This window comes from Telmatherina bonti (assembly GCF_933228915.1).
Source record: "Telmatherina bonti genome assembly, chromosome: 12".
NCBI lineage: Eukaryota > Metazoa > Chordata > Actinopteri > Atheriniformes > Telmatherinidae > Telmatherina > Telmatherina bonti.
Window position 1 is genome coordinate 18,779,746 of NC_136610.1, and position 13,077 is coordinate 18,792,822.

The 13,077-nt window shown below is 38.5% G+C and overlaps 2 protein-coding genes across 2 annotated transcripts; one reads left to right on the top strand and one right to left on the bottom strand.

Annotated features, from left to right (window-relative positions):
- Window positions 1–1,781: 1,781 nt before the first annotated feature.
- On the bottom strand, window positions 1,782–4,292 carry znf518b (zinc finger protein 518B; the record flags this gene model as incomplete). Its single annotated transcript, XM_079250069.1, has 1 exon — window positions 1,782–4,292. The coding sequence occupies one exon, from the start codon at window positions 4,290–4,292 to the stop codon at window positions 1,782–1,784; it is 2,511 nt and encodes an 836-aa protein (XP_079106195.1).
- A 3,398-nt stretch (window positions 4,293–7,690) lies between these two features.
- Window positions 7,691–12,939, top strand: gsr (glutathione reductase). Its single transcript, XM_079249573.1, has 13 exons — window positions 7,691–7,799; window positions 8,240–8,411; window positions 9,005–9,031; window positions 9,162–9,250; window positions 9,953–10,022; window positions 10,125–10,272; window positions 10,403–10,457; window positions 10,542–10,641; window positions 10,729–10,983; window positions 11,364–11,475; window positions 11,811–11,942; window positions 12,068–12,201; window positions 12,338–12,939. The coding sequence occupies exons 1-13, from the start codon at window positions 7,744–7,746 to the stop codon at window positions 12,485–12,487; spliced, it is 1,500 nt and encodes a 499-aa protein (XP_079105699.1). The 5' UTR covers window positions 7,691–7,743; the 3' UTR covers window positions 12,488–12,939.
- Window positions 12,940–13,077: the final 138 nt, after the last annotated feature.

Consider the following 13,077-nt stretch of genomic DNA (forward strand, 5'->3'; position numbering starts at 1 on the left):
CCACCATTAAATACCAAGTCCCAACACCAGTTGGTTTTTTTTATATTTATAGGTATATTTACAATCAAATATTATGGATAAAAAAAACAAAAAAAACAAAACATCAGTAAAAATTGTGGCAAACTAAAACCAAATAAATTGAATCACAGGTCTAGCACCTTATAAAACATGACTATATTATAAACAAGGACACACAGGTTTCAAAATGCTGCCATTAGAGAAGCAGATCCTCAAATTAAAAATCCTCAAATAGGGTAGAAGATTATGTCCATTTGATACCTTTGAAAAATGTTCCTGTTGAAAGCTCAATGATTTCCACAGACGCTGAGCATCTTCGTGGTGAGAAAACACAAAATGAATTAGTATATGTCTTTCTTTCAGTAATAAAGTAGCTTGAGATTCTTGTCTCTGCCGTTTTCCCCCCAATAGCTGCAGGTGGACCTTAAAGTGTCATGCACAGTGCAAAATTTAAGGTCAAATATCATTTTCTGAATTATAGGATGGAAAATTAAAACAAGCATGCACTGACTGTTGACTTGATGCACATTTGAATTCAATGACAGCAAGTTGTAACTTAAATAGTGTCTTTAGGACTAAAAATTTAAATAAGATTGCACAATAATTGTTTCAGACCCTTAGACTAGTAGTTTTGAACCAAAAAGAAATTACCGCTCAGTTTTTCTGCAATTGTTAACTCCCTTCTGTTAAGGTTTAATCTCGCCTCCCAGACATCAATAAAAATTGGCACATTCAAGCACCTCTCGCCATCAGGGCAATTTTCGTAACGTTCAAACTCATGACCAAGAATACCCAGCAAAGTAGCAAATACCAGTGAACTTCACACATTCCAAACACAATTTAAAGTACACATTTAACATTTCTCTTCAGACTTCAGGTTATCTAAAAATAAAAAAAAAAAAACGTTTTGAAATCAATTACATCCAGTTATTTAAAATAATCAAACTTGATTTGGAAAAAAAAAAAAAATAATTACAATGATCTAATTTTACTATTCACATCTTCATCGTTTCTCAAATACAAGAGTTTAAGGTGTCCCTGAAAGCACCACCACAGAATCAACAGCAGCTCACCAGCTCTGATCTATTTGGCCAATTTGGAGTTGATTTTCTAATATTTGGGGTCTTTGGAACAATGACAAGGTCATCAAGTTTCAAATATTTACCTCAGCAAGATGCCACAAACATTTGTGTTTAATCATCCCACAACACAAAAGGAACAGGAGAACTGATGGAAAATGCTAAATATTTTACACGTGGAAATCAACTTTTTGTCTTGAGCTCCTCTCTTGACACAGATTATTACCGCAATAAGACTTTTATATGCTTTATTGCATGAGACTTGTATCCCACAAGAACGTTATTTCTACTTTTCCCATCACTTACTGGCAGACTAATCCCACTTAATATGTGTAAGGGGCCAGATGAAAATTTGTGATGCAAATTTAAAAAGTGATCTTGTTCAAATAAACATCATGCAACAATACTTTAGGCAGATCTATTGGTTTCTCTAACTTCTGAAACAGTACTTAACACTGTGACTTACTGTATACAATCTACTGTGGCAGACAGTTCAGGTTTTATGATTTCAAACAGTCAAAGTGCATTGCACATGGTTATTCCATATAGTACAAATAAGACAATGTTGTTTATGTCCATATTTCTGACATTAGGAAAATAATTGCCATCATTTCTGAGTTTTTCCATTCCATTTTAACACCATTTACTTCTCCCATATATGTAGTCCATTGACGAACAATACATTCATGGAGAGACCCCGACCGTGCATCCCATTACCTCGTACTTTTGTCCCATCACTTTGCTCAGCCTCATTTTTAAGATCTGGCACTTTGGAACTGCCTCAGATGTTTTTACGTCAGCAAAAGTGTCTGTTTTCGTTCCGTGTACGGAGAGCCGAGGCTTCGGATGGTTGAGCACCACCACCGGCTGGTTCGGTCCTGGTTGCTGTACCAGCTGGTCCTCCTTCAGCGGCATCAGAGAAATAAACGTACAGTCGGTGATGGTGCTCGCAGACGCCTGAGGCTTGTATCTGGATATTCTAAGTTTAAGTCCCTTCTTGCGCTTCCTCCACACACCGACCTGAACCCGTTTCAGAGAAATAGTGAGGAACTTTGACGAGATGTCCTGCTCGGTTTTGTTTGTCTCCTGTAGGGGATCGGTGGCTGTAGACACCTGCACATGCGAGGCAATTTCATCTACATGCGGGGCAATTTTAGATTCTGCGCATGCTGAAGATTCAGAAGCAGGAGTGTGACTGCATTTGTCACCACCGGATGTTTTAGACTCGCTCTTTTCCTCTTTGACAAGGCTGCTGTTTTGGATCAGCGCAGGTGGATGCAGAACCCCTGCATTCTGATCTTCGGCTTTTACAGACTGGTTTTCCAGCTCAGTCAGCAACACATCATGGGTGAAGAATCCATTTTTTGTGGACCCCTGAGCACACTGTTTTGACGTTGGGTCCTTACATATCGGCTCTGTGTCGCTTATCGTAATGGGATCTTTAGTTTTACTGTCAGAACCGTGTTTTTTATCCATCACGATGCCTCGCAGAGCCATTACCAACGGCCGAATAGGACCCTGGCTTTCCTCTTGCTGCTCACTTAAAGAAAACACCGAAGAAATGACTGGAAAATGTTCAGGTTTTGAAGTTTTTTTCCTTCTTGCTGTATCACTACATCTGACGTCCCGGGTCCAAGGAGACAGTTTTGGATTTGTGTGACAAGATTTGAGGGATACTTTTATTGGCATGGGTTTATTTAGTGTCCTTGGGATTGGAAAAGATTGATTTACAACATTGTCTTTACTTACTAAACTCGGTGAAGGTCTCACTTGGGTAACTGCAGTTACAGGAACACTCAACGTTTTAGAAGATGGTGAGCTTTGCTGGTCCAAGCACACTACCTCCGTCACTGCTTTAGAAGAGCTGCTGCTTCTGATGCAGTTCTCCCTCGGCTCCAGCTTCACAGCCGTTGACACATCTTGAACGTCGTTCGTGTCGGATGCTCTCCTGAGTGGAACACTCTTGGAATGTTGCAGAGTTGGATTTTTTCTCTCATCCAACACTCTTTGAGGAACACTCGCTCCCATGCAGCCTGGATGCAAAGAAGCACTCAATCTGTTGGCAACCCTGGCAGTGATGGCAGCAGGAGAAGCTGCACTGTGGTTGACAGCTGCAGTTTGTGTAACTCTGATTCCACTATTTCCTTCCCTCATGGGACTGAGGGAGCTTTTGGAAACCTTATTTGGGATGACTGTGTTGCACTCCAAGTTGATTATTTCTGATGATGCCCTTTTTAATCCACTTTTTTCTTTGCTCACCAGACCAGGAGGGTTGCAGGAAATATTGGCTGGGACGACAGCTGGCCGCTCCATGTTTACCGTCTTTACTTCACACTGTTTCCTGTTAACTGTGCACATGCTCATCGTCACGGGCCTCACTGCGTTTGTGGGATGTGACGTGGATAACAATGACTTTCCCCCAGAAGTGATTTGAGAAACTGCAGTTTTCGTGTCCTTTATCACCGATTCATTTTCTTGTGAAGAAACAAGCCTCAACTTTAGCTCCTTAGTCCCATTTACAGTTTTCACCTCAACTAATTCAACCAGGCAGCCAGCTGGGATTGTTACCTCCTCTGGCAGAGAAACCGTTAGAGCCCTGTTATGCTGGATGAGTCCATTTAAAGGGGGCACACAGTCAATACTGCCACTGGTGGAATTTGACACATTTGTATCCAGTGCCTTCCCTCTTTGTTCATCTTTTCTCAATAGGATAGTAGGTGCAATTGGGGTAGGTACTGTCACGCGGACAAGAGGTCGTAGTGGTGATGGATCAGAAGTGGGTGCACTTGTTAAGGCACTGGAGACAGGGTCAAGTAAACTTTTAGTCATGCTGGGCTTAGCAGGTCCTTGGCTAATATTCTTACTATGCAATCGGTCAATGTGCTTCACAAGGCACCGCCTCCTCATATAGTCCTGTCCACAGTGAGGGCACTTGTATGGATACTTTGAAGTGTGCTGTTTCAAGTGCTCATTTAATTCTGCCTCACTGAAGGAGACACTGTTGCAGTAAAAACAATAAAACCTTGTCCCCATGTGCTCAGTCATGTGCTTCTTAAGCACAACTTCATCCGCAGAAGCAAATCCACATTTCTCACAACACAACACGTTGGTGGTGCTCAATAGATGGTCCAATGCAAAATTTGGATGTCCACCATTAACAGATGATGGCATACTTTGGTAGCTGACAGGTTTCATGGTGAGTGATGCTGTCTGCTGGTCATCTGGCGCAGGTGGTCTCACAGGCTCCAAAGCAAAAATGATACAATGGAGTAAACATCCATCCTCATATGATGTCCTCCTGGGTTTGTTCCTCGGGTAGTCTCACACACACACACACGCACACATGCAGCAGTGAAGATACAACTCAGGCGTTTCCACCTGTGTGAACATAAAAAAAGAGGTTTTAACAGCTTTATGAGTGAGTCAAATTTACGATAGAGAGCACAGTGCTGACACTAGGACGAGGCCCATAAACCCTCCCCCTCATACACACACAGCTCATGCCGCATTTTCTTACAACGGTGACTTATTATTCTTGAAATAGCGGATTATGCAAAAGATACGACGAGATAAATCGAGTCGAAGGCAGTTGTATATATTTGCATCCCGCCGCCGTCCCGAGCTGTCCTCCTTTGAATGTAGGAAAAAGGCCCTTCAGGAGGGTCTCGGGCACGACGGTTCGGTTTTGCAATGTTTATGTTTGCAGACATGCATAATCTCTAACAAATACATATCTACAGTATCATTAAACAACGCTTTGGTCTAGTATACATATTTAAAGACAATAAATGCAATAAAATTACCTTATTTGGACGTGATGTTAAAGGTAATCTACGCAGCAAAGCAAATCGCTTTTGAGTTAGCTATCATTAGCCGTCTGCAGCTAGACGACATTATTCCGGAAGAGCTTTAATTTTCAAAATAAGAACTTGAAACAAGCTTTTACTTCTTTTATTATAATAATAATAATAATAATAATAATAATAATAATAATAATAATAATAATAATAATAATAATAATTTATTTATATTGTGATTTATTTATGATATATATATATATATATATATATATATATATATATATATATATATATATATATATATATATATATGTATATATATATATATATATATATATAAACATTTTTTAGATTTACATTTTAAATTTTTCTGTGTTTTTTAACCACAGAAAAAACCGAAACTTTACTCAATTTTATTTATGTGGTTTACGTTAACATTGGACAATGATATTATAATCAAATCCAGATAAATAATGATTTCATAATTAGGTCTACATTATCCAGCTGCAAGCAATTGTGCAAATATAATTTGTCCAGGCAACTTTTGGAAAATATTTAATAATATTTGTTGTAAAATATTTTTTGTAATTTGATTAATCAGGGATTAAGTAATCAATTTTTAAATATATATCAAAATCCTAGCCTAACTTTGATAATTTCTCTCTGGGATTGATAGTTTTGTTATAAATTTTGCTACCATGATTAGTACATTTTGAATTATAAAATACAAAGTCCTTCATACACCTATTGATTTAAAAACAGCATTTCATCCACATTGTGATAACTTTATGTAGTGAGGAATGCAAAAGTATTCTCAAGGTATTTTTATTTAATCAGTTTTTACTACAGGCAATACTAAGTGTATTCATTTAACTGGTTGTTTTTTCAGTAAATATAAAAAAAATAGATTTTTAAAATACTCCAAAATTTATTTTTTTTGTACAAAGGCCCCCATGGGACACAGGGAAGTTGTTTTTTTGTTTTTTTTTTCTTTTGCATTACCTAGCAATAATGTTTCGTTCCTTCACAATCTGACAGGTCCTTCAGGTTGTGCATGTCTCAGAATAACAGCTGATGAATGACATGTCACAGTGGCCATATGACACTTCTGATGAAGAGTGGAGACAAAATAAGTCTGATCATCAGCTGTTATTCCTAGGTATGGACAAGCTGATGGGCCGACAGATCTGCCTGGTTAGTCCCCACCACACAATGGTCTCCGTGTGAGAGTACAAAAGCGTCCTCATCCCTGTAGTTTGTGTTCTTTACCATTTTTTTAAATCATTTCTATTCTTATTTCCTCTTTAATTAATATTTTGTGTTTGTCTCTCACTTTTCTAATAACTTTAGTATAGGCTACGTTTGTCTTGCCTGCAGGATCTGCCATGAATAACAGCTGATAAAGCCACATCACAGAGGTCAGATGATGCCTTTGGGGAATAATGTAGACAAAGCAACCTAAGAAATGTTTTATACATTTAGTGTTATGATGTATTTTTCACAAAATTAACAGGCTGTGTGCACTCTTGTTGCCATGTAATCAGTGTCTGTAATCTTCTATTGCAAAAGAAAAGTTTTGCATGGTAACACAAAAATATTGCAAGGGAAGGAAAAAGTGTTGGGAGGTAACGCAAGAATATTGTGGGTGAAACTAAATTGATTAGAACAACTGAAGTGGCCATCTGATGGAAAAACATTCATGAACAAGATGGAAAGGGGGGCAGGAATAAATCAGCACTGCTTCATCCAGCCCCTTTTTCGGACTTTATAATAATTGTTACTTTTTTAACCTGTTGATTAAATTGTGTTATTTTGTTCAAAATAAAGAAATATCGAATCTAATCTGAAGGCAATCAAACAATGGTTATTTTAAAAGTTGTTTTTTTTTGTTTGTTTGTTTATATATTATATATTATATATATATATATATATATATATATATATATATATATATATATATATATATATATATATATATATATATATATCATAACATTTTATAACATTTCTTTACTTAGAGACATTCTGCATTGTATAGCGTATACTTAAAACTCGGTTCCACAGAATTCAGCTTCACTGATAACAAGAAAAACTTGTACTTAGCCAACGTTTTAACTGTGCTTTCTCTTGTATTCTTGGCTATTTAACTTTCTCAGGAAGTTTGCAAGTTTATGTTTCAATCCCGAATGATGATCAAAAACATGGCGATACTATTAGATTGACTATAGAGTAAGGCATACAAATATATTACATGCGGCATACACCTAGACTTGGGCATCCACAGAATATTTATCTGTTGAATGTAATAAATAAATAAACAAATAAATAGCCCTTACACATTACAGTTTTAATCTTGTTTCATTTTCCGCAACTGATCTTTCAGTGTACTCTGACGCCTTGGTGAAGGAGGCTATTATTTTGAAAGATCTGAACGGAAGTATAATTTAAAGTTGACAAATGTACAAACGATGCGTGCGCAAGGTGCAATTCCCAAAGAGGTAACGCGGCAATTCTTAATTTTCTGGAAAAACGTTTGTAAACAACGCAAAGCTACAGAGCATCACCACATGTAACACCCACGTTTTCATATGACCCCTTCCACCATCACGGTGTTAAATTTAAACATTTCCAGAGAGTTCCCCCGCAGGTCGGTGTTTATCTCTAGACAGACAAACGGTGGTTATTTATACCGGGCTTCAAGGTGAGCTCACAGCTAACGACACAGGAAGTGGTTTAAAGCTTTTGTATTTTATGCGATAAAACCAAACGGTACGCTTTTGCTAGCTCAGCGTGGACACGGAAAAACGGGAACGCTGTGGGATGAAAATGCCATAAAAACAAACAGCATGCTGCTAAAAAGAATCTGCAAATTATTTCCCAAAGTGTCACTGGTTCTACCAAGGTGAGCTACTGTGTATTTGTGATCTCAGTCTTGGCTGATACCACCTTTTAAAAGGTCGATATCATGAAACACTTTTATAACTGGATATTTGTTTTGATCTTCAGTCATGAGAGCTGAATGACTAAAACAGGGACGTGTGTATTTAATTAAAAACCAACCTTGCTACAGAATCTGCTGTGGTTTATATCTGTTATTGTAACCTTCATACGCTTGCTCATGTGAGGATCACCATGACTATTGTGAAACTAGTTTCTGGGATTTACAAACCATTGTTGCAATTCACAATGACACAGCAGTGGCTTTCACTTGACCCTCCCATTCCCCATTCGTCGACCGCACACGCCTGCAAACTTCCTGGTTATGGCAGTATTAGTCCAGCTAACCCGGACGCAAGCTAGCAGCTTTATTCTCAGACAGGAACTTTTCTCGTCTTTTCGTAGACGCAGGGTTATCCGCCGCACCATGGCTTTGGATCCGTCAGCAGCGGAGACAATCCGGTTTGACTTTCTGGTTGTTGGTGGGGGGTCTGGAGGTCTGGCGGGGGCTCGGCGCGCAGCGGAACTCGGAGCATCGACCGCCGTGATCGAGAGCCACAAACTCGGAGGTACCTGCGTGAGTAAAAATAAAACAGTTTTCCACTTTTTTCTGCAACTTTCTCACACATAGACACACATTTATAGCTTCAGTGGGAAGCATCCGGGCTTTTCTTGTGGTTTTTTTTTCTTTCTTTTTTTTGTTGGCTGTTTTTAACTAATTATTTAGTTAAAAACAGCGGTCCTACAGTCCAGCTAACACCCGCGAAGAAGAAACACACAAGGGGGGCAAAATAATAGTGTGTAAACTATTATCACAGTTTAAAATGTCACCAAAAAATGGTCCTTATTCAGGAATGCTTCAGAAATGAAAAAAGCGGAGTTGTTGAACGTGTTGCAAATGAATGTTGTCTCTTATGAGTATTTCTGCAGAATAGATGTAAAACCGTTAAATGACATGGTGATTACATAAACACTAGATTGTGTACTAGATCCATTTCCTAACTTTGGTATATAAATATGGAAATTGGCTCATATCCCAACAATTTGCTGTTATTTAAATAATGTTTGTTCCTCATTAGCAGTGCTATATTTCCTTTTGAATTTTACAATTTTCCCAGTTTCATTAAGTTTTCAATGAACTGACATGCTCTCCTCTACTGTTTTTCTTAGGTCAATGTTGGTTGTGTTCCCAAAAAGGTAAGTTTTTGTTTTGTTTGGGGTTTTTTTTTCCTCTATTTTTCTTATGGTAGTTGTAAGTTTGAACTAAGACCCCCAACACATAATCAATATCCATAAAAAGTCACAGGGCCTTTCCATTTTTTTGCAGGTTATGTGGAATGCAGCCATTCATGCAGAATATCTACATGATCATTTTGATTATGGCTTTGAAACGGGAAATGTTCGTTTCAGCTGGGAGTAAGTTTCTGAAGCTTTATTTGTCTTTTGTTTTTGTTTTGTTTGTTTTTTTTTTTGTTTGTTTTTTGTTTTTTTACTTGTTTCTTTTGTGGAACTACAATAAGGTTTTTTGAAAGCTGGAAGGAACAAAGTGGTGTTCATTTCAGTGTACAACTTCTGCATCTGTTGCTCTTTTGTTTCCTCACTTCTGCCTGCTTCTCTGTCTTGTGGTTGAGTCTGGATGACTATTTTAAAAAAAAGGCCCAAGGAAGGAGTGAGCAAACTTCAGTCAGGGGTACTTGATCGATTACAAAGCTGGGCAACGGTTTAAGGTGTGGCTCTGTGGACTAAGACTCTTTTGTATGTGTATTAAAAAGTAGTTATCAGTGATATTGCAACACAATACTCTTAGGAGCCCTTTACTGAAAACTTAGGGCAATGTTTCCTGCTCTGTCACTTTATCCTGCCAGTACAGGTAGCAGCCCTGCAATATGACAAACATATCATTTGAAAATACTGTACATCAGTGTTTTTTCCCCATCCAAAGCAAGGATAATCTGCTAAATTATAACATGAACTTTTATTGTAGCTTATCCAGAAATCACTCGGCTTCTGAAAGTTTCATTCAAATTAACATGTAATACAAGTGTTTCTGGTCAAGCTGGTGATTGCTTACAGATCTAGATTTCCTCGACTGCCTTCATGATTTCTATTTGTTTGCAGAACACTTAAGGCCAAAAGAGATGCTTATGTCACACACCTAAATCGCATTTATCGTAACAATCTTGACAAGGTAGGTCCGATATTCTTTTATGGTATATCTAAATGTGTCCCAAGTTAGAAATATAAATGTGTTTTCTTCCTTATTTTAGAAATGATATCTCCTCTTTTCCAGGCTAAAATCCAAACCATTCAAGGCTATGCCAGGTTTACGGAAGACCCTGAACCTACTGTTGAGGTTGGTGGGAAAAAGTATACAGCGCCCCACATCCTCATCGCCACTGGAGGGCAGCCTTCTGTTTTGAGTGATGCTGAAGTACCAGGTAATCTAGACTATAATGAAGTTTTACTTTTTAAAGAAAATCCATTTTTTTGTGTGAACGAGCAGTTTGTTTTGATTCAATCTATTTGTCAAATGTATCATATTAACACTTATTTTCTTGACAATTTCAGGGGCGAGTTTGGGCATCACTAGTGATGGCTTTTTTGAACTGGAAACCCTTCCAAAGTAAGCTTTTTAAATATACTTATTATTCTCTTTGACACAGCCAGGAACATTTCCACCTGAAATGATGTTATGTCTTCCTGACAGGCGCAGTGTGATTGTGGGTGCTGGTTATATTGCAGTGGAAATGGCGGGCATTCTTGCCACCTTGGGGTCCAAAACGTCTCTCATTATTCGACAGACAGGAGTAAGAACAAAAAGGTCACCATGCATAAATATTTCATCCTTCATCAGTATGTCGGCCTGCAGTAACATGCCTTATATGTCCTTGAAGGTTTTGAGGAACTTTGATGCCTTCATAAGTGCAAACTGCACCAAAGAAATGCAAAACAATGGTGTAGACTTGTGGAAGAACTCTCAGGTGAAGTCTGTGAGTAAAACAGAGCGAGGCCTGGAGGTCACGATCGTCACCAAAGACCCAGAGAACAAGAATGATGAAGAGAAGATCAGTACCATTGAGGAAGTGGACTGCCTTCTGTGGGCCATCGGCAGACAGCCCAACACAGCTGGACTGAACATTGGTGTCTTGGTAACAATCTGCTCATTTATGGTGCTTTTTATGTACACGTCGGAGTTACTGTTTAACTTTGGAGCTACAAAAGGATTTACGTGTACCACAAATCAGATTTGCTGTTTGATGAGTCATTATTTTTATGCTATAGACATAATTTCTCCAAAGCTTGCTCCTTAGTGATAATAAACACAGCACATTATCACCATAGAGCAGAAGAGATGCAGCAAAATCATTTGTCTCACGTCACTGACTTTCTTCACAACTGATGGATCTGATTCTTTTCCTTAGCTGAATGAATCGGGGAGATTTAACACGATGTCTTAAAAATGTATTCAGAGCTCTTTTTTTTGCTGCTTATTGTACAAATTTAAACATTGCCTGTCTTTGTTTGTCAGGGTGTAGATACAGATGAAAGAGGCCATATCATTGTGGATGATTTTCAGAACACCTCTCGATCTGGCATCTATGCTGTGGGGGATGTTTGCGGCAAAGCTCTCCTTACACCTGGTAAGAGGTAGAACAAATGAGGAATTCCCATCTGTTCTGCTAAAGCACATAAACAAAGTTAGTGTTAAAACTCAGCAGAATATGTGCTTTGTTAGAAGTAACTTTTGATATTTTCTTCACATTCCACATGGTGGAGTCTCCATCTCATTTGATTGTTGTCCTTATTCCATTCACATGCCAAGGAAACTGTCTAAAATATAGTGGCTGTAATACTGGTTTTTAGCTTTTTTTTCTGGTTTTAGAATATAGCATTTTATCCTCAGTCAGGACCTGAATGTTTTTGTGGCGCGCTTGCTGTTATTCAGACCTCGCTGATATGTCATTTGTCAGTACAGTTGCCATTGCTGCGGGCAGAAAGCTGGCACACAGACTGTTTGAGGGCAAAAAGGATTCCAAGCTGGACTACTCCAGCATCCCCACCGTGGTGTTTAGCCACCCACCCATCGGCACTGTGGGACTTACAGAGGGTGAGTACACCCCTGACGGGGATGTGTTGATTTGGGATGATGTTTATGCCACAGTCACAGTTTAACCTGCGTCCAGCAAGACAAGAAACCCACTCACTGACATTTCACTGACGTTTGTGTCACAGAAGAGGCCATTAAATCCAACGGAAAAGAGAATATGAAGATCTACAAGACCTCTTTCACTCCAATGTACCATGCCATTACAAGCAGGAAGAGTCAGTGTATCATGAAGCTGGTGTGTGTGGGCAAGGAAGAAAAGGTAGAAACTCTGTGTTATTGAGATTCTTGGTGTCTTTATTTTTTCAACTCTGTTGTGCACAATTTTTTGTAGTTATTATTAAAAAAAAACAAAAAAAAACACACACACACACACTAAAATCATGTTATTTCTCCAGGTGGTGGGCCTCCACATGCAGGGGCTCGGCTGCGACGAGATGCTGCAGGGGTTTGCCGTGGCCATCAAAATGGGCGCTACTAAAGCAGACTTTGACAAAACTGTTGCCATTCATCCCACCTCATCTGAGGAGTTTGTCACAATGCGCTAATGTAAACATATTCCCTCTCCCCACCTTCCTTGCTTCCCATAAAGATCAGCAACCCAGACAAGTATACCAGGACAGAGTCCTTGCTCTGTACTACTCTTGATTCAGCTTGACAACTTGGTTTCTGAAACTACTTCCATTTTATCTCATTTAAGTGACCTTATTTGTACGCAGTGTTTCACTTATCTTTTTTTTTTTCTTTCTTATTTTTTAAACTAATTTTTACCTAAATGGACCAAGACTGAGTTATGGCCCTCTTAATCTGTACTGTGGGTCTTGCATAGTTATCGAAGCCTTTGGATTCAAGTTTAATGATTGTGAAATGGAAGTGATATATCTGCAGGTATTGTTGTCAAGAGATCACTTGGGAAATCAAAATACCTCTCTCCTAGTGTATGTGTTTGACTTGTCAGCCATTTGTCAAATAAATCTTTCAAACACTGCTGCTCTTTGAGGCACCTGCTAAGTGCAGAGGAATGAAATATATCTACTGTACTGTTTTAAAGATCTAATAAACTTGCAGGTTTTTTCATATGTGTTGGGATTACTTTCTCCTTTTGTGTCAGTTGCTGATGGATCATTTAGCATTCCTA

What these genes read in the sequence shown, in the direction of transcription:
- gsr (XM_079249573.1), top strand. Translation starts at nt 7,744, where the DNA reads ATGCTGCTAAAAAGAATCTGCAAATTATTTCCCAAAGTGTCACTGGTT. An exon ending in ATCGTAACAATCTTGACAAG is followed by an intron (nt 10,023 to 10,124) that starts GTAGGTCCGATA and finishes CCTCTTTTCCAG; the next exon opens with GCTAAAATCCAAACCATTCA. An exon ending in GTGTGGGCAAGGAAGAAAAG is followed by an intron (nt 12,202 to 12,337) that starts GTAGAAACTCTG and finishes TTATTTCTCCAG; the next exon opens with GTGGTGGGCCTCCACATGCA.